Genomic DNA, 26558 nt, shown 5'->3' with positions numbered 1-26558 from the left:
GCTTCCTAGGGGAGCCAGAATTTGATCCCAGGACCTGAATTTCTTTTGAAGTGATGAAAAGATCCCCTGGTTAAGAAAATTCTCAACTGAGGGGAAAGTCATGGGTGGAGAGCCTGACACTCTGAGCCCAGGGGGCTTGACCAAGAACAGCAGGTGAAAGGTAGTGTGGGGTAGCATTGGAGCCTGTGCTGTGCTGGGAATCTTTAATTTGCTGCTAATTGGTTGGGAAGGTTGGCTGGTCTGGCCCCTGAGAGCCTCTCCACCCTTGTCTTGCATCACACCCTGATTTGCCTCTGTCTCCAAGTTCCAGCCACAATAGCCTCTCAGTTCCTCAAGTGTACTAGGCTGGCTTGCTCTCCAAGCCTTTGTGCATTCTGTCTCCTCCACCTTGAAATCTCTTCCTTCTTTGCTGGGCAAATACTTGAGACTTTAGGTCTCAAGTTTAATGTCACTTCCTCTGGGAGGCCAGTCTTAGAGTCCTTCCCAGGCTAATTCATAACACCTGCTACTTATCTTTAGCTGTCAGAGAAATTGTAATGAATGTGTGATTGTATAGCACCACTCTTCCCTGCCAGTCTGTAAATCATGTCTGTCCAGATCATTGTTATACCCACATTATCCAGAATAGTGTCCAATAAATATTTCCAGGGCTGGGCATGGTAGCTCATGCCTATAATCCTAGCATTCTGGGAGACTGAGGTGGGCGGATTGTTTGAGTTCAGGTGTTCAAGACCAGCCTGAGCAAGAGCAAGACACCATCTCTAAAAATAGCTGGGCGTTTTGGCGGGCACCTGAAGTCCCAGCTACTTGGGAGGCTGAGGCAGAGATTCACTTGAACCCAAGAGTTTGAGGTTGCTGTGAGCTAGGATGCCATGCACTCAACCCCAAGGCAACTAAGTAAGATTTTGTCTTAAAAAAACTTTTTTTTCTGGAATGAATAGTGAATCAGTGGGCCTTGTGGCTCAAGGGAGTATACTAGGAACTGGAAAGTGTGCTTTACATACAAGGTCTTTAAAGAGAGGCAGCTTCCAGAAGGTGACTTGAAGCCATACAGTCCTTCATTTGAATCCTGACTCTACCTCTTAGGTGAGTATTGGGAATCTTTCATCTTTCTCTCTTAATTGGGTTATAACAATCACTATTCCTTCTAGTGATAAGACCCTAATGTATTATACATTTATTTATTTGTTGGACATTCATCTCCCCACTAGAATGTGAGCTCTATGAGGGTCAGCGACCCTGTCTGTTTTATTTGTTGCTGAATTTCTAGCATCAGGAAATTATGGCTCGGCACCTGTGGCTCAAGTGGCTAAGGAGCCAGCCACATACACCTGAGCCAACTGGTTCAAATCCAGCCTGGGCCCGCCAAACAACAATGATGGCTGCAACCAAAAAATAGTGGGGCGTTGTGGTGGGCACCCGTAGTCCCAGCTACTTGGGAGGCAGAGGCAAGAGAATTGCTTGAGCCCAGGATTTGGAGGTTGCTGTGAGCTGTGATGCCACGGCACTCTACCCAGGGTGACAGCTTGAGGCTCTGTCTCAACAAAAAGAAAGAAAGAAATTATTTGTTACAATACAGGTAAAGATTTTCTGAGTAAAGGAATGAATGAAGCTGTGATGCCTGCAGCATGTTGTATTCAAATGCTTCCAGCTTGGGTGGCACCTGTGGCTCAAAGGAGTAGGGTGCCAGCCCCATATGCCAGAGGTGGCGGGTTCAAACCCAGCCCCACCAAAAACTGCAAAAAAAAAAAAAAAAAAAAAAGAAAAGAAAAGACAGAAAGAGAATGAAAGAAAGGAAGGAAGGAAGAAACTAAACATATACCTCTTCCAGATTGTCTGGAAATGCCATTTGGAGGGCAGATGTTGCAATAATGGCAATGATATTAACTTCCTCCTATTTGCAGAATGCTCTAGAACTTATAAAACACATTCAAAAGATAGGGAATAGTGGAAAAGCAAGAGTTCAAGGATATCAGATCTGTTATGATTTGATTCCCAGACCATCTGTCTTCTGCTGTGTGACAGTCCCTCTGGCAGCCTGGCTCCTGTGTCAATGATCTATTCATCTCATTATTCTATAAGGAAGTCAGCACTCTGGGTAGGGCAGTGACTTGCCCAGGGTCCCCCAGGGAAATGGAGGCAGAGCTTGCTGGTTCCTGGAGACTTCTAGGGTGGTTTCTACCAGTTAAGGTGGGGAGTGAGAACCTTAGGCTCTCTGTAGGAGGCCTAGGCACTCCCTTCTCTGACTACTACCACCCCTGCCTTTTTTGATTTATGCTTAAAGTGCTGAGTTTTGACCTCTGGCAGGAAAAAACCTCGACGTCTCAGCAAGGTTCACCCTTGCTCCCCTGGACAAAAGCCAGAGCAGTTAGTGTAGGTAAGATGCCTCCTGGATTTGACAACCCCCCATCCCCACCCAACAAAGTAACTCTTTGATTGCTGGAGCCAGATTGTTCCTCCTGGGGCCAGAAGGACCACAGGCTGCTAGGACATTGGGCAAGTTACTTAACCTCTCTGAGCCTCATGGCCTCCCTATAAGATAGAAACAATGGTACAATTGTTATTGGGCTAAAATAAGAATTGTGAAGAGTGTTTGCAACAGGCCTGGCACATAATATTTTTGTCATTGTTAAAATCTCCTGGCCTCAGTTTTCTGATCTGTGAAGTGGGGATGATGTTATTGACTTCTAGGGTTATAGGGAGGATTCATTAGTAATAATAATTGTCATAATATCATAGCCAACATTTATCGAACATTTTATATGGGCCTGACACTAGTGTAAAAGCATTACAAGAATTAACTTGTTGAATCTTCATAATAACGCAATAGTCATGAGAATAATCCTTCTATAATTTCCATTTTAAAAGATGTGAAAATCAGGTGAAGTGACATGCCTAAGGTCACACAACAAGGAAATGGGTCTGGATCCTTTGTCAATTACGTTCTTATTTCACCAATCTATGGGGGAGTCAGTGCTCTGAGTTAGGATTTGAACCTGGTAATGACAGTCCCTGCTGCCCACGCCCTTGGGTGCTAGCACACTGTCCCTGTTTATTTGGGATATTTTTTAGTTAATTTTCATGACAGCCCTACAGGGACAACCCTACTTATTCTTATATTGTAGCTGAAGATGCTGAAGCCCAGAGAGGTAGGTGATTTTCCTGGGGATTCGGAGCATGAACATGCAATATCAGCATTTGGGACCTGCTTCTATAGCAGCCCAGAGTCAGGGGTTTCTGGTCTCTTTCTGCATATATCCAATAGCAAGTAGCTCTCACCTTCCAAGGCACTTATCCTTCTAGTTGTTGAGAAGCTCTCCCTTAGGAAAAGTTGAAATCTGTTCCCTCTGAGCCCCAATAAACTTTGTAGGGTCAACACTAATTCCTCACCCTCTCCTTTCCTGGACATGGCTTCTTGTCCCTTCTTACCCTCAACCTGCTTAAGCCAATCAATATTCCTTACATGGGCCAGAGGCCAGACCTGGTCTCTCTGCAGAGGACTGAGTTGACTATCCCTTTTTAATCCTGGGCTCCCACTTGTATGGATGAGAGAGGCAAATGACCAGAACATTCAGCCCTAACTTGGCAGTGATCAAAACTCCAGATGAGATCACATGTTGAGTTATTGAGCCTGAGTGGCTTGTAGTTTCAGAAACTAGCTCCATATATATATCTTCAGCCTCACCCTCTTCCTAATGCTAACACAAAGCTGAGTCTGAGCCATCAAAAATGAGAGAAGAGGCTCAGCGCTTGTAGCTCAGGTGGCTAGGGCGCCAGCCACATATACCGGAACTGGCAGGTTCGAATCCAGCCCTGGCTAAAAAAAAAAAAAAAGCTGGGCATTGTGGTGGGCGCCTGTAGTCCCAGCTACTTGGGAGGCTGAGGCAAGAGAATTGCTTGGGCCCAGGAGTTTGAGGTGGCTGTGAGCTATGACGCCACAGCACTCTACCCAGGGCTTGAGACTCTGTCTCCAAAAAAAAAAAAAAAAATGAGAGAAGAAATAAGAGACCTGAGTGTACATTTTTTTTTTTTTTTTGGAGACAGAGCCTCAAGCTGTTGCCCTGGGTAGAGTGCTGTGGCATAACCGCTCACAGCAACCTCCAACTCCTGGGTTCAAGCAATTCTCTTGCCTCAGCCTCCCAAGTAGCTGGGACTACAGGCACCTGCCACAATGCCCCGCACAGCCGTCATTATTGTTTGGCGGGCCTGGGCTGGATTCGAACTCACCAGCTCAGGTGTATGTGGCTGGCGCCTTAGCAGCTTGAGCTATAGGCGCCGAGCCTGAAATAAGAGACTTGAGGATAAAGAGTGTGGGGAAATAAAACTTCCCTGGATTTCATAGTGTCCTGGTAAAGAGCACTAGCTTTCTGACATTTTTCACCTACCATAAGAATTAAATCTATAGGTTCGGTGCCTGTGGCTCAAGTGGCTAAGGCATCAGCCACATACACCTGAGCTGGTGGGTTTGAATTCAGCCTGGGCCCACCAAACAACAATGATGGCTGCGACGACGACAACAACAACAACAACAACAACAAAAATAGCTGGGCATTGTGGCGGGCTCTGTAGTCGCTTGAGCCTAGGAGATAGAGGTTTGTGTGAGCTGTGATGCCACCCAGGGTGACACCTTGAGGCTCTCTCTCAAAAAAAAAAAACAAAAACAAAAGGGCAGCGCCTGTGGCTCAGTTGGTAGGGCGCCGGCCCCATATACCGAGGGTGACGGGTTCAAGCCCGGCCCCGGCCAAACTGCAACCAAAAAATAGCTGGGCATTGTGGCGGGCGCCTGTAGTCCCAGCTACTCGGGAGGCTGAGGCAAGAGAATCGCTTAAGCCCAGGAGTTGGAGGTTGCTGTGAGCTGTGTGAAGCCACGGCACTCTACCGAGGGCCATAAAGTGAGACTCTGTCTCTACAAAAAAAACAAAAACAAAGAATTAAATCTGTAGTCATCTGTATAGGTAATTTTTCTGATCTAAAAGAATAATGAAATATTTCTTTTCATGAGGGGACCAGAATAGTTACAGCCTGAACAAGGGCCCTAGATTAAGCCCCCAAGGCGCCAGGAAGCCTGGAGTAGCTGTCTTCCTAAACAGCTTGTGCCATCAGCACAAGTCCTAGAATTACCATAAAAGCTGAGACATTCCAGAGGCTCTCTGGCTCCTAGAGAGGTTTTATTTGCCTACCAAAGTGTTGGAGCAAGGAAGAGATCTTTGAGGAGGGGATGGGGCCAGCTGCTTCCTTCTCCTTTATTAACAGGGAAAATAAATTTTTCTGTTGTCCACCTATGGAGGGCCTGGGTACTCAACACAGGACAATTAAACTGACTTTCATCACATCAACCTTGGACAAAGGCAGTCCAAAGTATATACTATTTACTGTGAGTCATTTAATAAGAAATCTGACTCTGATCCAGAACATCTCATGTGTACATTTTGGATAAAATTAATAAAAATGGATATTAAAAATCTAAGAGAGAGGCAATGAGAGAATCTCTAAAGGGAGAGAGTAAGAGACTGAAAGAGAAACAGAAACTCAGACTGAGAGAGACGGAGTTTGAGAGGGGAATGAGCAAAACCAGGTAAGGACTGGGGGAAGAGAAAGATTGAAGCCAGATGGAAGGGGCTGAGTCTGTGTGTTTATTTGTTCATCCAGTATTTACTGAGCACACATACTGTGTGCCACCCACTATTCAAAACTGGACAATAAACCAAGTAAAATGTATTGCATGTCAGATGGTGATAAATGTTACGAAGAAAAATAAAACCAGGAAGGGAGATATGAGATTTAAAATTAGAGAGTTGGTTCGGTGCCTGTAGCTCAACCGGCTAAGGTGCCAGCCACATATACCAAACCTGGCGGGTTCAAATCCAGCCCAGGCCTGCCAAATAACAATGACAACTATAACCAAAAAATAGCTGGGCATTGTGGTGGGTGCCTGTAGTCCCAGCTCTTTGGGAGGCTGAGGCAAGAGAATCACTTAAGCCCAGGAGTTGGAGGTTGCTGTGAGCTGTGATGCCATGGCACTCTACCCAGGGCGACAGCTTGAGGCCCTGTCTCAAAATAAATAAAAAAATAAAAAAATAAAATAAAATAAGAGAGTTAGGAGAGGTCTCACTGAAAAGGTGACATTGAGTAAAGATTTGAGGGAAGGAAGGAAGAGAGACCACATACCAGGCTTTCAAAGAGTGTTTCAGGTATGGCAAGTACAAAGTTCCTGAGGCTACAGTGAGCAAGGGGATGGGGTGAGAGGCAGGTCAGGGTGATGAATGGGCTCAAATTGGGTAGTGGCTTGAAGGCTACAGAGAAGACTTTGGTTTTTTTTTTCTTTAGAGATAGTCACTTTATCGCCCTCGGTAGAGTGCTTTGGCGTCACACAGCTCACAGCAACCTCCAACTCCTGGGCTTAGGTGATTCTCTAGCCTCAGCTCCGGAGTAGCTGGGACCACAGGTGGTGCCCGCTACAATACCTGGTTATTTATTTTTTTTTTTTTTGTAGAGACAGAGTCTCACTTTATGGCCCTCGGTAGAGTGCCGTGGCCTCACACAGCTCACAGCAACCTCCAACTCCAGGGCTTAAGCGATTCTCTTGCCTCAGCCTCCCGAGTAGCTGGGACTACAGGCGCCCGCCACAACGCCCGGCTATTTTTTGGTTGCAGTTTGGCTGGGGCCGGGTTTGAACCCGTCACCCTCAGTATATGGGGCCGGCGCCCCACCCACTGAGCCACAGGCGCCGCCCAATACCTGGTTATTTTTTTGTTGCAGTTTGGCTGGGGCCGGGTTTGAACCTGCCACCCTTGGTATATGGGGGCTAGTGCCCTACCCACTAAGCCACAGGCCTTGCCCAGGACTTTGGGTTTTATTCTAAATTAAATTTCAATTGAGATATGGAAGATAAGCATACGAGAAGGCCTGAGGCTCCCAGAGCAGAATTTTTCTGAGCTGCTGACTCTGCATTCAATTCCTTCTTTTATTCAATTCTCAATCATTCATTCTCCAAGCATTTAGGGAAGCCTATTTTGCCCCAGGGCTTGTGCTGGGCACTGGAAAGACCAACATGGTAAAGACCTTCTTTGAAGATCTGGAAGAAAACTTTTCAGGGTGGGGTGAGATCCTGCCCTCCTGAGGTTTGGGATAATACTGTCAGTGTGACTTTGATAAGCTTGGGGACTGAGTGGGTGACAAGTTAGGAAGACCACAGACAAAGAGGAAGTCTGAGAGTGTGGAGGTGGAGGAGAAAGGTAAGATTGTCCCCTTCCCAATTTTCTGTCTTTTCTGTGCTGTGAGAGGCCCTGTCTCCCTGCTGGCTTTGAGCTCTTGCTCCAGGCTGGGTAGGGGTGAGGACAGTAGAAGGGCCAGGACAGGTGGCCCTGACATGTGATGCCTGCCTGCTGACTACTCAGTTCTCACTTTTAGAACAGTTTCCAGAAGTGATTGGAGGGGACGGGCAGGGCAGCTAAATATAGCCCTGAGGCATGGCTCAGCCTGGGAGGGTCTGTCCACTGCTCACTCTGTGCCCATCACATGTGGTGTCCACTGCCAGCTGCCCCTGAGTCCCCTGTCTTTCCTCTGAGGTTGCTGCTTGCCTGTTGTGTGTCTTTGGACACAGCTCTGACCCCTCTACATCCCTGACTGGTCCTCCTGGAAGTCTCTTTCGGCTTAAGATCTCCAATCAGACTTGTGAGTCCTATGGGCCTGGAGCTTTGGGAGAGAGTGTGTTGGGAATCCTGGAGAGGTGGGTGAGAGGAGGGGTGGGGATGGGGGCTCTAGGAGGGCCGGGACTGAGGCCAAGGCCTGGGTCAGAGGGTGAAGCCTGGGGCTAAAATGGGGAAGCACAGCAAGTGAGACTGCCTTTAGAATTCGAGCTTGTGTTTAGGGACTGAAGTTGACAAGGGTCGGGTAGGGCATATTTGGGGGGCTGGGGCTAAGAATTGCAGTTGAGGCTGCCTTTGGGCCTGAGTCTGAATTTCCCTTCTGCCTTAGCCAAAAGCAGGGTCCCATTCACTATGAGATGTGAGGGCTTTAGAGGTCGGAGCTAGGGTGGCATCACTGGGCCTCCCTGAATGACTCCTCCTCCATCCAGGCCTGTCATGTCGGCTGCACCCGGCCTCCTGCACCAGGAATTGTCCTGCCCCTTGTGTCTGCAGCTGTTCAATGCGCCTGTGACGGCTGAGTGTGGCCACAGTTTCTGCCGTGCCTGCCTTGGCCGCGTGGCAGGGGGACCAGCAGAGGATGGCACTGTGCCCTGTCCCTGCTGTCAGGCACCCACGCGGCCGCAGGCACTCAGCACCAACCTACAGCTGGCGCGTCTGGTGGAGGGGCTGGCGCAAGTGCCGCAGGGCCACTGCGAGGAGCACCTAGACCCGTTGAGCATCTACTGTGAGCAGGACCGTGTGCTAGTGTGCGGTGTGTGTGCCTCGCTTGGTTCGCACCGTGGCCACCGACTGCTGCCGGCCGCCGAGGCCCACGCGCGCCTTAAGGTGCCAGACCCGGCGTGGGTCGGGGTCTGATGGAAATGTTGGATGGGGCGGGGCCTGGGCAATCGGGAGGTCAACGCACTAACTTGGATTCTGAACTTCAGAGCCTCACCAGCACCAGGCGTTGCAGGAGACCAGGGCAAGACAAGTTGGCCAGGGAGGGAGGTTCTGAGGAGTTGAAGGTGGAGCCTGGCAAAGGGGGAAGCCTTGAAGAACCAACGCGCCTGGCAGGATCTTGGCCGGGGTAGCGCTACGAAAACCTACACTTCCGGTCCTCACGCCCCAAACAGCGTCTAGAGATGTCGGGGTCGGAGCCATAGGGAGGAGTCGGACGATCCGGGGGCGGAACCTGTGGCTCACTCGAGCTCCAGGGTTTGGGTGGTCAGGTTAAGCTGGCACGTCTGCGCTGCATAGGCCCGCGTTAGACTAGAGGCGTGTCGTCCTGGACATGGCCACCGGCAGGCGCTGGGCGGTCGGGTTGTGCACAGCTGCTCAGCTTAGGTCCAGGTGCCACCGAAGCTGCCGGACTTGGGCGGGCCTGATGTTCGCCAGCTGGGGCGTGATGGAAAGGGAGGCGCGAAAGGCTAGGCACGCAGAGGCATGCCTCTCTCTGTTCAGGCCCAGGTGCCACCGAAACCCCAGTCCGGGCTGTTTTTCTGGTTAGAACTGATGTCCCAAACGCCTAGATCTTGCGTGCTCCAAGGTTTGCAATCGCGATAGGCGTCCAGCAAAGACACGTAGACGTAGGCGAATGGAGACGCTCGCACATACTGGCTAGTGCATGTCATAAGTGACAAATAACACGCACGTACCTACAGCTAGATATTTGTCCACATAGCCCCAGTAGGATCTCTCATGAAGTATTTATTGGGCTGTAGGTAAATAAACGCCAGGTGTACGGGTGGAGGAGGCGGGGTCTGGAGGCGTGGAAGAGTCTGTAGTTCCTACCGTGAAGACGCTGCAGTTGTCTTCTGCGAGGGGTGCGTTCAGGGCGGGCTTTATTGGCGTTGCGCTGCTCCTCTCCTTGGCCCCCAGACTCCTAGAGGGGGGAGACCACCGTCTTCTAGTTGGCTTTCGAGGCTCAGACTTCTCCAGAGACCCAGCCTCACAGTCCCCACCGTTCCTGTCTTGCTTGGTCCAGCCCAGTGATCTCCTCGCCCAGGGCAGGAACCCCCTCTTCCCAGGAGCCCTCCCTGCCCAGGCTCACCTCTGCTGATGACATCAGGATTTCCAACATTGTGCCCCCAGAGCCCATGAGTGTGCAGGGATCAGGGTGACTGCGATTAGTGTTCTGTTTTTAAGGGGTGAAGTCCAGAAATAGAAGGAGGTTGCATTTCTTCTTTCACACATCCTCCACTCACCCCTTGAAACCTGCTGTGTATCAAGTTCTGTACCTGCCTGTTTGGTGGGGGAGAGCAAGCCACATTTGTGTTTGTTATCCTCAAAAAGACCTATGCTGGGGCCTGACTGCTGAGGGGATGGCCAGGAGAAGTAAACAAAAGGGACAATGGCAGGGAAGGCACAGAGGCTCAGGAGCAGTACTGGCCAGGGCCTGGAGGCATGCAGGTGGGTTTGAGGATGGAAGATGGGCAGAAGAGGAGCTGGCATTGAGGCCAAGCTACAGAGGGTAGCTTTAGGGTGGGAAGTGTTGGTTGGGGGGTGGCATCTCCACCCCTTCTCCATGCTCTGCCCCCCAGACACAACTGCCTCAGCAGAAGCTGCAGCTGCAGGAGGCGTGCATGCGCAAGGAGAAGAGCGTGGCAGTGCTGGAGCATCAGCTTGTGGAGGTGGAGGTGAGGGGCTCAGTGTGGTGCAGCCTGGTGGCTGGGGGTGCTGGCAGGAGCTCCCTAGCCAAGTGCTTTTGCCTGTTTGTCACCTTCCTCCTGCTTCCCACAGGAGACAGTACGTCAGTTCCGGGGGGCTATAGGGGAGCAGCTGGGCAAGATGCGGGTGTTTCTGGCTGCACTGGAGGGCTCTTTGGATCGTGAGGCAGAACGCGTGCGGAATGAGGCAGGGGTTGCCTTGCGGCGGGAGTTGGGGGGCCTAAACTCTTATCTGGAGCAGCTGCGGCAGATGGAAAAGGTGTTGGAAGAGGTAGCTGACAAGTCACAGACTGAATTCCTCATGGTGAGCACCAGATGACCTACCCTTCCACCCCTCAGCCACAGCTCAAGTCCCAGAGACCCCAACCCACTGTCAGACAGTGAACCTAATGCCTAGAGTGGGCTGGGGGGAGCTGGGGTCACACATCCAGGAGGGGTGGGTCTCAGGACTGCTATGTAGTTGTTTAGGTTGGGCACTGCAAAAAGATGCAGTATTAGGTGGGCATCATTCCTATCATAGACACTGTAGGTGTGTGTATTTATTAGGACAGTTTTTTAAATTTCGTGGGGAGAAGGTACCTTTTTTTTAAATCCACATAAAGGTAAAGGGCTAGGGGTGGCCTTGAGTTCTAGGATTCCTTTGGATTTTTTAATTTTTCCTGATCCCATACTCGGATTTCTGGTTGTCTACTCCATCTTCAGAAGTTCCAAGGCCCCCCCACCCCGATCTGTCTCATCTCTATTCTCTTTTTTTCTTTCTCCAGAAATATTGCCTGGTGACCAGCAGGTGAGATCAACCTGGCCCTGCTCCTCTGCCCAACTTGCCCTGGTCTTCTAGGGACACCAGCTGATTTCCCCTCTACTCACAATGTGCCCATATACCCTCAATTCAGTCCATAGCCATTTCTCTGCTTGAGCACATTTTTGTGCACAGAAATGATCTGGACCCGGTCCTTACCCCCAGGAACCTCCTAGATTGGTGCTGTGAGACAGACATGGGCAGGGACACAGGCTTCATTATATGCTTGGTGTAGCTGTGGAGGGAAAAGGTTGGCCAGGGAAGGCTTCCCAGATGAGTGGACATTTGGGCCCTGGAGGAATGAATAGAATTTGGCTAGGTAAAGAGTTGGGAGAAGAGCATTGTAGGTAGAAAAAACAGGGAAGGCTGACAAGTGGGAGAGAAGGTTGCTGGTATGGGAGATGGGGGCAAACTGGGAGGCTTGACGCTTATCCCAACAGAAGGATTTTTTTTTTTTTAAATCTTGTGGTAAAATAAGAGAACACAAAGTTGACACTTTAAAGCATTTTTAATTGTATGTTTTAAGTACAATGGCATTAAGTACATTCATGTGTGACCATTACACTGTCATCCATCTCCAGGACTTTTTCTTTTCTTTCTTTTCTTCTTTTTTTTAGAGACAGAGTCTTATTTTGTCGCCCTCGGTAGAGTGTCATGGCATCACAGCTCACAGCAACCTCCAGCTCTTGGGTTTAGGCGATTCTCTTGCCTGGGCCTTCCGAGTAGCTGGGACTACAGGCGTCCGCCACAAGGCCTGGCTATTTTTTTGTTGCAGTTTGGCTGGGGCTGGGTTCGAACCTGCCACCCTTGGATATGGGGCCAGCGCCCTAATCACTGAGCCACAGGCACCGCCCATCTCCAGAACTTTTTCATTTTCCCAAATTGAAACTCTAAAGAAGAGTTTTAAGTAGGGGTGTGATGTGGAGAGATCCTGGAATCCTTCCCCCCAGCACCTGACCTCCTGTCCTCAGGGTACTTCCTTTTGCCCTCCCTCTCACAGATATAAACCCCTCAATAATTCCCCACTCCTAGGCTGCAGAAGATCCTGGCCGAGTCACCACCGCCTGCCCGTCTGGATATCCAACTGCCTGTTATCTCAGATGACTTCAAATTCCAGGTGTGGAGGAAGATGTTCCGGGCTCTGATGCCAGGTACTAGGAAGGCTGACTCTGCGTTTGTGTGTGTAAACACACATAGGGAGGCCTCTCAATTCCAACTGGGAAAGTCATTCCATTACCCCTTTACTTTTGGGGTTTCCATCCCCAGCTCCCTAACCTATGTTAGGAGGAGAACCTTTGAAGGCATGGGGTTTAGAGTGGGTGACCAACTCCCAAGAGTGCTGCTTCTAGCAACATGGGAGGCTAGGGACTAGGTTTGAGCCATTGCCTCCCTGTGTGATCCTTGGCCAGTCTCTGGCTCTCTCTGGACAGAGGAGATGATAATCCTCGCTAATTGGGGGCAGAGGATCTGCAGAGCTCAGTCCTCAACTGGCCTGGGTCAGACACTGATGTGGGTGCCCTGTGCTAGGGAAGCCCAAGGGCTCAGCCTCCTCTCCCAAGAACTAGAACTCACTGAGGTGCTATAGTTACAGAGCTCCAGGACAGACACACATGGCTGGTGTGGCCCTTACAGCCTCAGGGGAGGTGGGGATGGAGAGACCCCCATTTTATTCTGAGGTCCAGGAACTGGGTCAAGACTGACTGAAGACTAAGCTTTCTGACCTTGGGCCCTTTCTGGGCATCAGGTGTTGAGTAACATGCTTTATATCACTTTGGTCCTGGCAGCCCTGGGGGCAGGCACTCCAGGGCCACATTTTCCAATTGAGCAAAGTGAAGCTCAGATTGGCCTGCATGTGGAGCTCACTTCCCAGAGATGTTGGGAGGATTAGAGAAAAAAAAAGAAAACTGACCTCCCCGAAATTGGGTGGGAGAAGGCTGAAGGAGACACAAACACAGGGGCCTGACCCTTGTCTCTCTGGCAGCGCTGGAGGAGCTGACTTTGGACCCGAGCTCAGCGCACCCGACCCTGGTCCTTTCTGCCTCCGGCCGCCGCGTGGAGTGCTCGGAGCAGAAGGCGCCGCCGGCCGGAGAGGACCCGCGCCAGTTTGACAAGGCAGTGGCAGTGGTGGCGCACCAGCTGCTCTCCCAAGGCGAGCACTACTGGGAGGTGGAGGTGGGCGACAAGCCGCGTTGGGCGCTTGGAGTGATCGCGGCCGAGGCCTCCCGCCGCGGCCGGCTGCACGCGGTGCCCTCACAGGGGCTCTGGCTGCTCGGCCTGCGCGACGGTAAGACCCTGGAGGCGCACGTCGAGGCCAAGGAACCGCGCGCACTCCGCACCCCGGAAAGGCGGCCGTCACGCATCGGCCTCTACCTAAGCTTCGGCGACGGAGTGCTCTCTTTCTACGACGCCAGCGACCCTGACGCGCTAGTGCTGCTCTTTGCCTTTCGTGAGCGCCTGCCTGGTCCGGTGTACCCCTTTTTCGACGTGTGCTGGCACGATAAGGGCAAGAACGCTCAGCCTCTGCTGCTCGTGGGGCCTGATGCCGAGGAGGCCTGAGCCAGTCATGCTGGGCTGGGGATGGGCGCTGGGTCCTGCCCGTGGGGCTTAGGTCTCCTTGTCAGGCTTGGAGGGGGACGGGTGGGGGGAGAGTTGCCAGGGCTGAAGATAGGGCAAGGGGGATGGGGGTAGGGGTCGCGCAGAGTTCTGAGAAGTGGGGGGCTTGGCATGAACAGGGGACTTCTGAGGGAGCATTGTGATGATATTGGGGACAGGATCTGATGGGGAAGGGAGATCTGAAGTCAGGTCAGTGAGAAAATCTGAGTCCGTGAACTGGGAGGCTTGGAAGAGTTCCAGGGAGAAACAGGTTGAGGGTGGGAGGGAAGGAGTCAGGTTTGGGGAGGATGCAGGAGAAACTTGAGAGCGGTGTAGAGTAAGAGCCCTTTCTGCCTTGCTGAATCTAATCAGTAGGACTGACAGGTAAAAAATGTTCATTTCTAACACATTCCCAGATGATTTAGATGCAGCTGGGAGATCACACTGGGAGAACTGCTGACCTAGAGCACAGACCTTCAGTTTAGTCACTTTCAGGGTAGATTGAGGCACAGATAATATATATTCTTCCATTGACAGATGGAACTGCCAGAGGGGAAAAAAACAAAAAACCTGCCTGAACGTGTGCTGGGTGAATAAACCAACCCTCAACTTATTTCCCTTTGCTTCTGGAATGTGTTTACTGAGTGTCTTGAACATTGAGAAGATGCCCCAAGTTGCCAACCAAGGGAAAGAGTCTGATGCTAACCCCATTCGGGGCCCTGCTGCTTGTGGGGAACGGAAGGCTCCTCACTAGGTCACCCAGAATGGGCCCCTCCCTGATTACTTGCTGGTTAATAACTTCTTTGGTTTTAGCTCAAAGGCCTATTTCTTGAGCTGAGACCCAGAGTGAGAGCCCCTCTTCCTTGGAGGGCAAGGCCTTTAAGGATTTTAGGTAGGTGGCTGCTCTCCTTCTATTATAAGGACAGATAGTGGCCTGGAGCCTTCACTTTCACAGGCTGGGTGTGCTGCTGCTGGTGGGTGAAAGGGCCTGGGGATCCCTGGCAGCTGGTTCCAGTGTGGGAGTTTTCTGAGCAGATGGTGGATATGGGATTAAGAGAGTGAAAGAAAGTTGTGGGTGGGGTAAGAAAGTCCTAAAGAACTTTGCCTAACAATTGCAATCAGTGTAACTGGCTTATTGTACCCTCAATGAATCCCCAACAATAAAAAAAAAAAAAAAAGAAAGTCCTAAAGATCTGGCAGGGGAGGGGAGCACCTCTGGGTGTGTCTCTCAGAGGAAGGTTGATTGGGCCCTGGCTTTGGGAGATTGAAGAGAGGATTAATTTTAGAAGCTCTTTCATGCTAGGCAATAAAACTATAAAATAAAAGGATTATTGGGTTGTTAAATTCAATACCACTAATAAAAACTATTATATTCTGACTCCTTCCTTATTAAATCTGCATGAAGAGACTAGTGATGTACTGTTAGGCAGGAGTCTTTTAATTGCCCTCTTAGCCTTCAGTCTTAACCCACGTAATCTTTCTTTTTGAATTTTATTTTATTATATATATTTTTAGAGACAGAGTCTTGCTCTGTCACTCAGACTGGAGTGCAGTGGCCTGATCATAGCTCACTGTAACCTCAAACTCCTGGGATCTCCTTCTGCCCCAGCCTTCTGTGTAGCTGGGTCATAAACATGTGCATCAATCTTTCTATTTTTTGTAGAGAGGGTCCCGCTTTTGCTCAGGCTGGTCTCAAACTCTTGGCCTCAAGCAGTCCTCCTGCCTTGGCCTCCCAAAGTGCAAGGATTACATACAGGCAGGAGCCTCGATGCCTAGCCTCACCTTGTAATGGAGACAGTTTCTTTCCTTAAATCTCATGAAGCAACCTCTGTTAACTTCAAACTTTTCTTTTTTTTTCTTTTGAGACAGAGTCTCACTTGGTCGCCCTTGGTAGAGTGCCATGGTGTCTTAGCTCACAGCAGCCTCAAACTCTTGGGTTCAAGTGATCCTCTTGCCTCGGCATCCCAAATAGCTAGGACTATAGGCACCCACCACAACACCTGGCTATTTTTTAGAGATGGGGGTCTCCCTCTGGCTCAGGCTAGCCTCGAAGCTGTGAGCTCAGGGAATCCACCTGCCTCGGCCTCCCAAGTGCTGGGATTACAGGCGTGAGCCACTGTGCCTGGTCAGCTTTAAACTTTTCTTCTGCAGCTTTTTCACCTCTCTCAGCTTGGTGGAACTGAGTCAGGGCCTTTTTCTGAATAGGCATTGACTTAAGGGCATGTGGTGGCTGTTTTGATTTATCCAGACCATTCAAACATTCCCTATATCAGCAAAAAGGCCATTTTGCTTTCTTATTCATGTGTTCACTAGAGAAGCATTTTTATTTTCCTCTTTTTCTTTGCATTCACAACTTGGCTAACTGGCACAAGAGACCTGGTTTTCAGCCTGTCTCAGCTTTCGACATACCTTCCTCGCTAAGCTTAATTATTTCTAGCTTTTGATTAAAGGTGAGAGAGGTGTGACTCTTCCTTTCACCTGAACACTTAGAAGCCATTGCAGGGTTACTAAATAGCCTAATTTCAATATTGTATCTCAGGGAATACGGAGCCCCAAGGGGAAGGAGGGAGATGGGGCAACAGTTGGTCAGTAGAGCAGTCAGGCCATGCACATTTATTAATTAAGTTCACCATCTTCTATGGGCATGGTTTGTCACACCCAAAACAATTATAGTAGTAACATCAAAGATCATTGGTCACAGACCACCATAACATATATGATGATAAGAAGTGTGAAATATTGTGAGAATTTCCAAAATGTGACACAGAGACACACGCTGTTGGAAAAATGGAGGCCAGGCTGAGCACCCATAGCTCAGTGATTAGGACGCCGGCCACATACACCAGGGCTGGGGGGTTTGAACCCGGCCCAGGCCTGCTAAACTACAATGACAACTACAACAAAAAAATAGCCAGGCGTTGTGGCAGGCGCCTTGTAGTCCTAGCTATTTGGGAGGCTAAGGCAAGAGAATTGCTTAAGCCCAAGAGTTTGAGGTTGCTGTGAGCTGTGATGCTACAGCACTCTACTGAGGGCGACATAGTGAGACTGTCTCAAAAAAAAAAAAAAAAAAAAAAGAAAAGAAAAACGGAGGCCATAGACTTGCTCAAGTCAGGGTTGCTGCAAAACTCCAATTTGTAAAAAAATCACTATCTGCAAAGTGCAGTAAAGCAAAGGGCAATGAAAGGAGGTGTGCCTGCACTTAACATCTCACAGATAAGGGTGAAGTTCTCTTTGACTATATCCCCTAATCCTGATTGCTTTTCCTCCCTCAACGAAAGTAATCCTGGTTGTCAGTTTACTGAATAGTTTTCTAGGATTTTCTGTTTTTATATATCTCTATATATATTCAGAAAAGATATAATATTGTATTTTTCTGCATAAATGATGTCATACTCCACATGAATGTGTCATATTATTCTACATATCCCTCTGCCACATGCTTTTTTCACTCAGCCATGCAGTCAAGAGACCTGTGTTACCATATAGTGTATCTTACCCTCTTTCATTGCTGTATAGTACTCCACTGTATAGATATACCATTGCTTATTTAATCATTTCCCAATTAATTGGCATTTGTTTCTAGTTTTTGTGACTATAAACAATGCTGCAATTAACATCCTTGTACATGCTTGCATGTTTACAAGTGCAAGAATTTCTCTAGGTACGGACTGGTGGAGTTTCTGTGTCCTAGATTTGGTGCCTTTAAAATTTTAATAGTGGTACCAGTTCCTTAGAGTGGTTAGATATGGAGAATTACAAAAAGAAACTATCCTTCTTTTGTCACTGATTTCAGCCATATTTTGGAGGATTGTACAGTTTTTTTGTCCTATATAGCTAATATTATGTCCGATTTAAAATGACTTGAAGTGGAGAAGGGAAAGGCACCTTGTCTTTCACTCTCTTTTCAATCCACCCTCCTTCTCAGAGCCCTATCCATTCCTCTGCTGGCTCCTTCAAGGCCAAGGTTAATCAGAGGAGAAAAGGGGCAGAGCAACACTTGATTGGTGCGGCTAGAATCTGGGACCTGGTCTTGTGCTTTTTTTTTTTTTTTTTGTAGAGACAGAGTCTCACTTTACTGCCTTCAGTAGAGTGCCATGATGTCACAGGACTCACAGCAACCTCTAGCTCTTGGGCTTCTGCGATTCTCCTGCCTCAGCCTCCCGAGCAGCTTGGTCTTGTGCTCTTATGAGACATGGTGTTGGGTTCTTCAGAGATGGTGTAGGTAGATGCTCTCTGGTCAAACTCTTGTGACAGCTCCTCACCCCCTGCCCTGGCCCCTCTACCGCAGGGGTTGCATTCATTGCAGCCTCTCACTGCTTGGTCCCTTTGTCAAGGCAGGCAGATGTTTTGGGCAGGACTATCACAACACCTTGAGCCTTCTTTTTTGTGGGCATTCATTTGGCCTAGGGGGTGTCTCATATATTCTTGCCCAGCCAAAGAATGTACTTTTATCTCTCTTCATATCTGGCCATCTGCTTCTAACCATCCCTGTCCCCCCTCCATAATCCTCCGCATTGGAAGCCAGCAGTGATCTTCAAACCCTTGGGGTTATTCTTCATTCTACCAAGAACTTTTCACAAGCCTTCACCTGAGTCTTCCCATTCCTGCAGCCCAGGAGATCCACCTTCAGTCTCTATGAAGGTTTCTTTTTTTTTTGCAGTTTTGGCTGGGGCTGGGTTTGAACCCGCTACCCCTGGTATATGGGGCCGGTGCCCTACTCCTTGAGCCACAGGCACTGCCCAGCAAAGGGTTCTTTTGAAGCAACTCCTTTCACTTACTTTGAGGTACAGGGCGCTCCCTATGGGAGCAGAACAGAAGAGAAACTACCACAGCTTTTTTTTTTTTTTTTTGAGACAGAATCTCACTGTCACTCTCTCTAGAGTGCGGAAATGTCACAGCTTACAGCAACCTCAATCTCTTGGGCTCAAGTGATTCTCTTGCCTCAGCCTCCTGTAGCTGTGACTACAGGCTCCCGCCACAGTGCCTAGCTATTTTTTTTTTGTAGAGACAGAGTCTCACTTTGTCACCCTTGGTAGAGGGCTGTGGCATCACAGCTCATAGCAACCTCCACCTGAGCTTAGGTGATTCTCTTGCCTCAGCCTCCTGAGTAGCTGAGACTACGGGCACCTACCACAATGCCCGGCTATTTTTTTGTTCCAGTTTTGTCTGGGGCTGGGTTTGAACCTGCTACCCTCAGTATATAGGGCTGGCACCTTACCACCTTACCCACTGAGCTATAGGCACCGCCCACCTGGCTATTTTTTTGTTGCAGTTGTCATTGTTGTTTAGCTGGCTTGGGCCAGTTTCAAACCCGTCAGCCTCGGTGAATGTGGCAGGCACTGTAACCACTGTGCTAAGGGCGCCGAGCCACTACCACAGCTTTTTTTTTTTTTTTTTGTAGAGACAGAGTCTCACTTTATGGCCCTCGGTAGAGTGCCGTGGCCTCACACAGCTCACAGCAACCTCCAACTCCTGGGCTTAAGCGATTCTCCTGCCTCAGCCTCCCAAGCAGCTGGGACTACAGGCGCCCGCCACAACGCCCGGCTATTTTTTGGTTGCAGTTTGGCCGGGGCTGGGTTTGAACCCGCCACCCTCGGTATATGGGGCCGGCGCCTTACTGACTGAGCCACAGGCGCCGCCCTACCACAGCTTTTTTTTTTTTTTTTTTTGCAGTTCAGCCGGAGCCGGGTTTGAACCCGCCACCCTCGGTATATGGGGCCGGCGCCTTACCGACTGAGCCACAGGCGCCCCCCTACCACAGCTTTTTAAATTTTTTTTTTTTAGAGACAGAGCCTCACTTTATCACCCTTGGTAGAGTGCTGTGGCATCACAGCTCACAGCAACCTCCAACTCCAGGGTTTAGGCGGATCTCTTGCCTTGGCCTCCGGAGTAGCTGGGACTACAGGTGCCTACCATAATGCCTGGCTATTTTTTTGTTGCAGTTTGGCTGGGGCTGAGTTAGAACCCACCACCCTTGGTATATGAGGCCAGTGCCATACTCACTGAGCCACAGGCCCTGCCCTTAAAATTTTTTAATTTTTTTTTTTGAGACAGAGTCTCAAGCTGTCACCCTGGGTAGAGTGCCGTGGCATCATAGCTCACAGCAACCTCCAACTCAGGCTCAAATGATCCTCTTGCCTCAGTTTTTCTATTTTTAGTAGAGACGGGGGTCTTGCTTTTGTTCAGGCTGGTCTCCAACTCCTGAGCTCTAGCAATCCACCTGCCTTGGCTTCCCAGAGTGCTTGCCCCGCCACCACCACAGCTTTCTTTTCCATCAAGGTGGGTGATGAAGGTGGAAATTTGCAGGATGGGGGACCTACTCTCTCACTAAGAAGTCTCCACAGGTGTGTCTGCAGCTGTCTTTAGAAGATAGAACTTTGTGTTGATCATGTTTTGTCCTTTGCTTTAAATAAAAATTCTATTAATTTGCATTCTAATAGCACTATGTAAGAATATAGTTTCCCTAAATCTTCTCCAGCACTCAATATTATCAAACTCAAATTCCTTTTTCTTTTTGCCAATGTGATGGGAAATAAATAAATAAATGGCTCACATTGTTTTTTAAAATTTTAATTTATACATTTCTCATTGCATGCATTTCCCAACCAGTTCTATTTCTTCTTCTAAAAGCTGCTTGCTCATATTACTTGCTCATTTTTTTTTTTTTGTGGTTTTTGGCCGGGGCTGGGTTTGAACCTGCCACCTCCGGCATATGGGACCAGTGCCCTACTCCTTGAGCCACAGGCGCCGCCCTTACTTGCTCATTTTTAAAAAATGAGTTATTGGGGTTCTTTATATACTCTGCATACTTGTTCTTTTTCTATTGTTTACATGTGTTGCAAGTATTTCCTCCTAATCGGACAGCTTGCTGTTTAACTCTGTTGATGGAATTTCCTCATAACATAGAGGGGTAAGTTTGAAAAGCCGTGACTCAGTGTCATCTACACAGGGCATTTTTGTGTTCTCAAAGTGCCTGAATGATGACACAATTCCTCTCTGCACTGGGAGCTCTTGCCCTGAGGACAGGAACTCTGAGTTCTGAGAACATGCTCTTTGTATCAATAGCCCCACTGCTTTACCTGGTAGGAAAATTCTCTAAAGATTTCTAACTAGAGCTTAAAACTTGAACTCTAACTCATAGCATCCCAATTCCAAGGTATTGGAATTGGTAGTGCTTTAGGATTTTACAGAGTGCTTTCACATCCACAAATCTCAACTGAACCTCTTGGAGGTTGAGTGGAGGGTCAGAATTATGTCTCTATTTTATTGGAGAAAACCAAGGCTCTCAGCAGTTTCCAATGGCAACTGAGTGAAGGTGTTGGGCCTGGAGACCAATCTGTTCCTCTTCAAAGTGTGGCTTTTCTTCCGCACACCGTCATTATTTAATTCCCATCCTGAGAGAATTCTGAAGCATTTGCCAATACTCTGAGATCCTCAGAAGGGAGGCTAGTGTTAGAAAAGTTGAAGGTAGGCTGGGTGCAGTGGCTCATACCACCGCCTAGCACTCTGGGAGGCCAAGATGGGTGAATCGCCTGAGCTCAGGAATTTGAGACCAGCCTGAGCAAGAGTAAGACCAGGTCTCTAAAAATAGCTGGGCTTTGGGCGGCGCCTGTGGCTCAGTGAGTAGGGCACCGGCCCCATATGCCGAGGGTGGCGGGTTCAAACCCAGCCCCGGCCAAACTGCAACAAAAAATAGCCGGGCGTTGTGGCAGGCGCCTGTAGTCCCAGCTGCTCGGGAGGCTGAGGCAAGAGAATCGCGTAAGCTCAAGAGTTAGAGGTTGCTGTGAGCTGTGTGATGCCACGGCACTCTACCTGAGGGCGGTATGTGAGACTCTGTCTCTACAAAAAAAAAAAAAATAGCTGGGCTTTGTGGCAGGTGTTTGCAGTTTCAGCTACTCGGGAGGTTGAGGCAAGAGGATCACTTCAGCCCAGGAGTTTGAGGTTTCTGCCAGCTATGATGTCACAGCACTCTAGTCTGGGCAACAGAGTGAGACCCTGTCTTAAAAAAACAAACAAAAGCAGGGAAAGCAGGGTGGCGCCTGTGACTCAAAGGAGTAGGGGGCCAGCCCCATATACGGGAGGTGGCGGATTCAAACCCAGCCCCGGCCAAAAGCTGCAAAAGAAAAAAAAAACAAACCAAAACCGAACAAAAAATGTTGAAGGTAATCACAGCCGATCTCAGTGTTGCTACCGTTTTCCTGTTTTTTGCCCCAGAGTAAAAACTAGACCGAGAATTTAGCAAGATGAAGGTAGAGCTGGGTGTTTTAGGAAAGGACTGAAGAGCCAAGAAATGTGGAAATGCCTCCTTCCCCACCTCTTCAGTTGCCCAAGGCCTGGATGAATGGATAGAAACAGCTCTCAGTGTGTAAACACCTTTCTTTTTCAGTTTGTTTATTTATTTATTTATTTTAGAGATACGGTCTTTCTCTGTTGCCCAGGCTGGAGTGCAGGGGCACCATCACACTTGCTCCAGCCTCAAACTCCTGGGCTCTTAAGGGATCCTTGTACCTCAGCCTCATGAGTAGCTGAGACTACAGACATGAGCCACCACACCTAGTTCACAATGTCAGAGTTTCTAACGAAACAGGAAACACAATTTAAGAGGTGACAACAAATTATCATAACAAACTATAAATCCACCATAGTTGCAATTATGAGAAAAAAAATTTTCTGCAAAATAAAAAGACAAAAGAAATGCCAAAATATTTCCAGTGGCTTAGGTTTTCTTTATAGTTCTCTGCAGCCTCTCTATTTTTGGTAGTGACCAGGTATTATCTGAGTGTCCACGAGGTGGGGGGATGAGGACTTAGAGAGAGAGATGTCTGATGGGACTGCACTCTCAAGAGTACGTTAGCCAGGGACTATGATGCTATTTTTCTTTCAAATCATTGAAGATACTGATGCTCAGCACAAGAAGGAGGTGGCAAAGCTGATTCTGTCTAACTCACCTAGTTTAAAGCTCAAGGCGAGGAGGTGAATTCTGTCTGTGGATGGGACATCCTACTTGTGATAAGTTGGTGGTGTTACTGGGATACAGCCTTAGCATTCACCAGTGACTCACATATGAGAATACTCTTCTCTCTTCAGCACTCCCATGGTCATGCTGATTCAGTCCAGGACAAGGTCTCTGTTTCAGACTCTTACAACCTTAGCATCTCTCTGACACTCATTCATCTTTGTAAGAGACAAAGAGCAAACCAGAGGATCAGAGCCTTTGGCAAGTAAAAGTTTCTAGCAATTTAATGGTGGTTTTGTGGAAGCCAAAATAAGTAACTGAAGTAAAGATCTCAATCAATGGAGGTTTAAGCCAAAGTTGAGGATGTGTCTGGGAAAAACACAAACAGCAAACTTGTGGTGGTTTTCCCAAAGGGGAATGTGGAAATTTCAGTTCTTAAAGGAGTATAGGCTATTCCAAGAGGAAAAAAAGAAAAAGGTGGGTGGGTGGGGGAGGTGGTGGATGGGAGGATAGTGAGACAAAATGGTTGTAGTCTTGTGAGACCCAGGAAAATCTACATTTTACATACGATAACATAAGTGTTAGAAGAGAAAAAGGGAGTGAAGAAAGCCTCAATTATATAGATGTCCCTGGGTAGGTAAAAGAATGTCTGATCCTATCTTGTCTCTGTTCTGTACCTGTGGAAAAAAACTTTAATTCATTATTAGTGTGGAATCAAACAGACTTTTGTTTTAGAAGCTAGCTAGCTGTAGCCTGCAGACCTAAAGTTGCAATTTGCATACCCTTGCTTATGGGAGGCCAGGAAAGAATTTTGTTAAGAATAACCTGTAGTATGACTCAGCACCTGTAGCACAGTGGTTACAGCGCCAGCCACATACAGTGAAGGTAGCGGGTTCAAACTCGGCCTGGGCCTGGGCCAACTAAAACAACTGCAACAATAACAAAAAAATAGCTGGGCGTTGTGGTGGGCGCCTGTAGTCCCAGCTACTTGGGAGGCTGAGGCAAGAGAATCACTTAAGCCTAAGAGCTTGAGGTTGCTGTGAGCTGTGATGCCACAACACTCTACTGAGGGCAACAGAATGAGACTCTGTCTCAAAAAAAAAAAAAGAATGACCTGTAGGGCCTAGTTCTTCAAAGATGCTCAAGGCCTTTACTTTCCCTTTTGCTTAAGGAATTGGGGTGGATGGTCCTGAGATTTTTATTTTCTTTTACAATTTATGTCTATATATTTATTTTTACCATTACCTTTTATTCATAAGTGATACTGGCTTGTTTCTTTCTTTGCTTCTATTTTTATTTTTTTTTTTAAGACAGAGTCTCACTATGTTGCTCAGAGTCTCACTACTTGCTCAGGCTGGTCTTGAACTCCTCAGCTCAGGTGATCCACCTGACTCAGCCTCCTAGAGTGCTAGGATTACAGGTGGGAGCCACTGCACCCAGCCCTGTAGGTCAGTGTTTTTCAACCTTTTTTTTATCTCATGGCACACTTGAACCTATAGTTAAATTTCCATGGCACACTTAAATTATGTTGATTAAAAAAAGAGGGCCCAGTGCCCATAGCTCAGTGAGTAAGGGAGCCAGCCACATACACCTAGGGTGGCGGATTCAAGCCTGGTCCAGGCCTGCTAAACAATGACAACTGCAACCAAAAATAGCTGGGCATTGTGGCGGGTGCTTGTAATCCCAGCTACTTGGGAGGCTGAGGCAAGAGAATCGCTTAAGCCCAAGAGTTGGAAGTTGCTGTGAGCTGTGATGCCATAGCACTCTACCAAGGGCAACATAGTGAGGGAGACTCTTTCTCAAAAAAAAAAAAAAAAAAGAGTTTAAAAAAGAATATATTTACTGTGCTTTGAACTTCTTTTGAAAATAATTTAATTAATGATCTTTAAACATTTTCACAGCACACCTAATGTCCTCTCACGGCACACCAGTGTGCCACAGTGCATGGGTTAAAAATCACTGCTATAGGTGGTAATGTGGGTGTGACAAATGTGAAAAAGGCTTGTGGCAAAAATTAAGAATATGAGTGATGCTGGGAAACACTATCTGAAGGATCTGAGGCATTGTGTTAAGTTTCCAACCTAGTGGAGGGTGCCATGTGGGTGGAGGGGTCCATGGTGATTACCAGGTTTCAGGTAAGACAGGTCATCTCTCCTCTCTGGGTCTCAGTCTCCTTATGGAGAAAGGGTTGATTTTAAGCCGGTTTCCAAAATGAGCAAGATTTTTCCACACTTTTCTTCATCTATTATGTTTTTCTTTCTCTTTTTCTTTCCCCGGAATGTATATATATATACATGTATATATATATTTCTTTTTTCAGTGTCTACCATCAATTTTATTTTAATATAATCTAAACATATACCATTTAGAAAATACCAAGAAAAATTTATGTACAAGAGTTGATGCTATTGCATTTGGATAAAGCTGGCAAGTTCTTGCTACTAGCATAGCCCAGGAAACACCACCAAGGAAACCTAATATATTGGAATAGATGTTGTGGCATTTGGCCCATAGTTTGATAGCTCTCAGAGTTAACCTGAAGTTGTCAATGTTTGGTACTAGATGTAAAATTTTATCGGTTACCCTGCAACCATTAAGACTTCTTATGCATCTTATATCTAAATTTTTAAGTAGACTATCATCTCATAGATCCAAATCTTCTGGAATAGTCTGTAATGCTAATCTTGCAAACAAAATATCAATCTCTATTCTGTCAAAACAGAGTTTGATAACTGGTACCAATGCCTCTTCCACAGTCTGAAATCTTTTACTTCTTCCTGTAATTTCGACTTATCATAGAATGAGGTAAAAAAGTCACTTTGATCACCATGTCTTGGGCAACACACAACGCATCAATATCAGTACCTTTTGAATGGACCCCTAATCCCTAAACGTTTTTCCTCCAACTGTGGAAGATTCTTTTTTTTTTTTTTTTTGTGGTTTTTGGCCGGGGCTGGGTTTGAACCCGCCGCCTCTGGCATATGGGACTGGCGCCGTACTCACTGAGCCACAGGCGCCGCCCAAGGAAGATTCTTGCTTTCACTTATTTCTCAAATCCACTCTTTTATCAGGTTATTTAATTTTCCCCAAATTAAAATCCTGCGCTGCAGTTCAACTCCCAGGTGAAGGGCCCATGCCAGCCATCCTTGAAGAGGCTGGTCTTTGGGAGTAGGCAGAATTCACAGGGAACTCAGCAGTGGGTGGTGTATATTCCTTAGCCTTTCTAGACAGGGGAGAGGGTCTGTCACATTCATGGTGAGTCAGCTGTCCAAGAATTTATCCTTGAGCCTACTGAGACAAATCTAGGTGTCTGTGTGGAAGGTGCAGGGTGAACTGGGATTCTGGGTGTGCTGGGATGGATCCACCAGGAAGCCCGCCCCCACCTCCACCTTGACAGCACCAGAGACTTCTTCATCTTGTAAGTTTGGAGGGATATGAAGCACCAACACGGGTGGTGGATTTGCAGGTTGTGCAAGCACCTGGCCCTAAAGGCAGTCCAGTGACATTGCTTCAGATTGAAATGACTCTGAATATCTCCAAAATCTCCCATGTGTGGTTCCCTTGAAGATGGAGGGGGGATCAGAGGATCCTCACCACCATCTTGTGTTCACACCAAGGCAGAGAAGTGGGTGTGGGATAACTGCTAACTAGATATGATCCTGGGAGAGTCAGTCGGCGCAGGGACAGGAAGCCACACAGGCCATGCCGTTGACTCAGTCTCTTTCTTTCCCTTTTGTCCTCCCTTTTTTTCTCCCTCTCTCCCCCCTTTTACTGTATCTCTGAACTTCTCTCTGCTTTCTCTGACTCTGTAATCCTGTGTGTAGGTGCTCGTCTCCTCCCTTCCTCCCTGCCCCTGTAATCGAATTCTTCTTAGATAATGTGTGTGCAAATTCCACCGTTCATCCATGTATTTATGA

The 26558-nt window shown here is 48.0% G+C and overlaps 1 protein-coding gene and 1 pseudogene across 2 annotated transcripts; one reads left to right on the top strand and one right to left on the bottom strand.

Annotated features, from left to right (window-relative positions):
• The first annotated feature begins 7511 nt into the window (after window positions 1-7511).
• On the top strand, window positions 7512-14300 carry TRIM72 (tripartite motif containing 72). The gene is made up of 7 exons (XM_053555090.1): window positions 7512-7674; window positions 8078-8474; window positions 10169-10264; window positions 10368-10598; window positions 11059-11081; window positions 12126-12244; window positions 13075-14300. Exons 2-7 carry the CDS (start codon window positions 8085-8087, stop codon window positions 13647-13649), a joined length of 1434 nt encoding a protein of 477 aa, XP_053411065.1. The 5' UTR covers window positions 7512-7674; window positions 8078-8084; the 3' UTR covers window positions 13650-14300.
• Window positions 14301-24952: 10652 nt separating this feature from the next.
• Window positions 24953-26345, bottom strand: LOC128562006 (poly(A) polymerase type 3-like; annotated as a pseudogene). The gene is made up of 3 exons (XR_008373361.1): window positions 26339-26345; window positions 25630-25801; window positions 24953-25559 (listed from the first exon to the last, which is right to left on the bottom strand). The product of XR_008373361.1 is annotated as a poly(A) polymerase type 3-like (transcript).
• Between the last annotated feature and the right edge of the window lie 213 nt (window positions 26346-26558).

This window comes from Nycticebus coucang, chromosome 12 (genome assembly GCF_027406575.1).
Source record: "Nycticebus coucang isolate mNycCou1 chromosome 12, mNycCou1.pri, whole genome shotgun sequence".
Classification (NCBI taxonomy): Eukaryota; Metazoa; Chordata; class Mammalia; order Primates; family Lorisidae; genus Nycticebus; species Nycticebus coucang.
This window is presented reverse-complemented; position numbering and strand designations above follow the sequence as displayed.

Coding starts and splice junctions, on each gene's coding strand:
- TRIM72 (XM_053555090.1), top strand. CDS start 8,085: ATGTCGGCTGCACCCGGCCTCCTGCACCAGGAATTGTCCTGCCCCTTG. Junction 8,475..10,168: donor AGGCCCACGCGCGCCTTAAG/GTGCCAGACCCG, acceptor TCTGCCCCCCAG/ACACAACTGCCTCAGCAGAA. Junction 10,265..10,367: donor ATCAGCTTGTGGAGGTGGAG/GTGAGGGGCTCA, acceptor TGCTTCCCACAG/GAGACAGTACGTCAGTTCCG.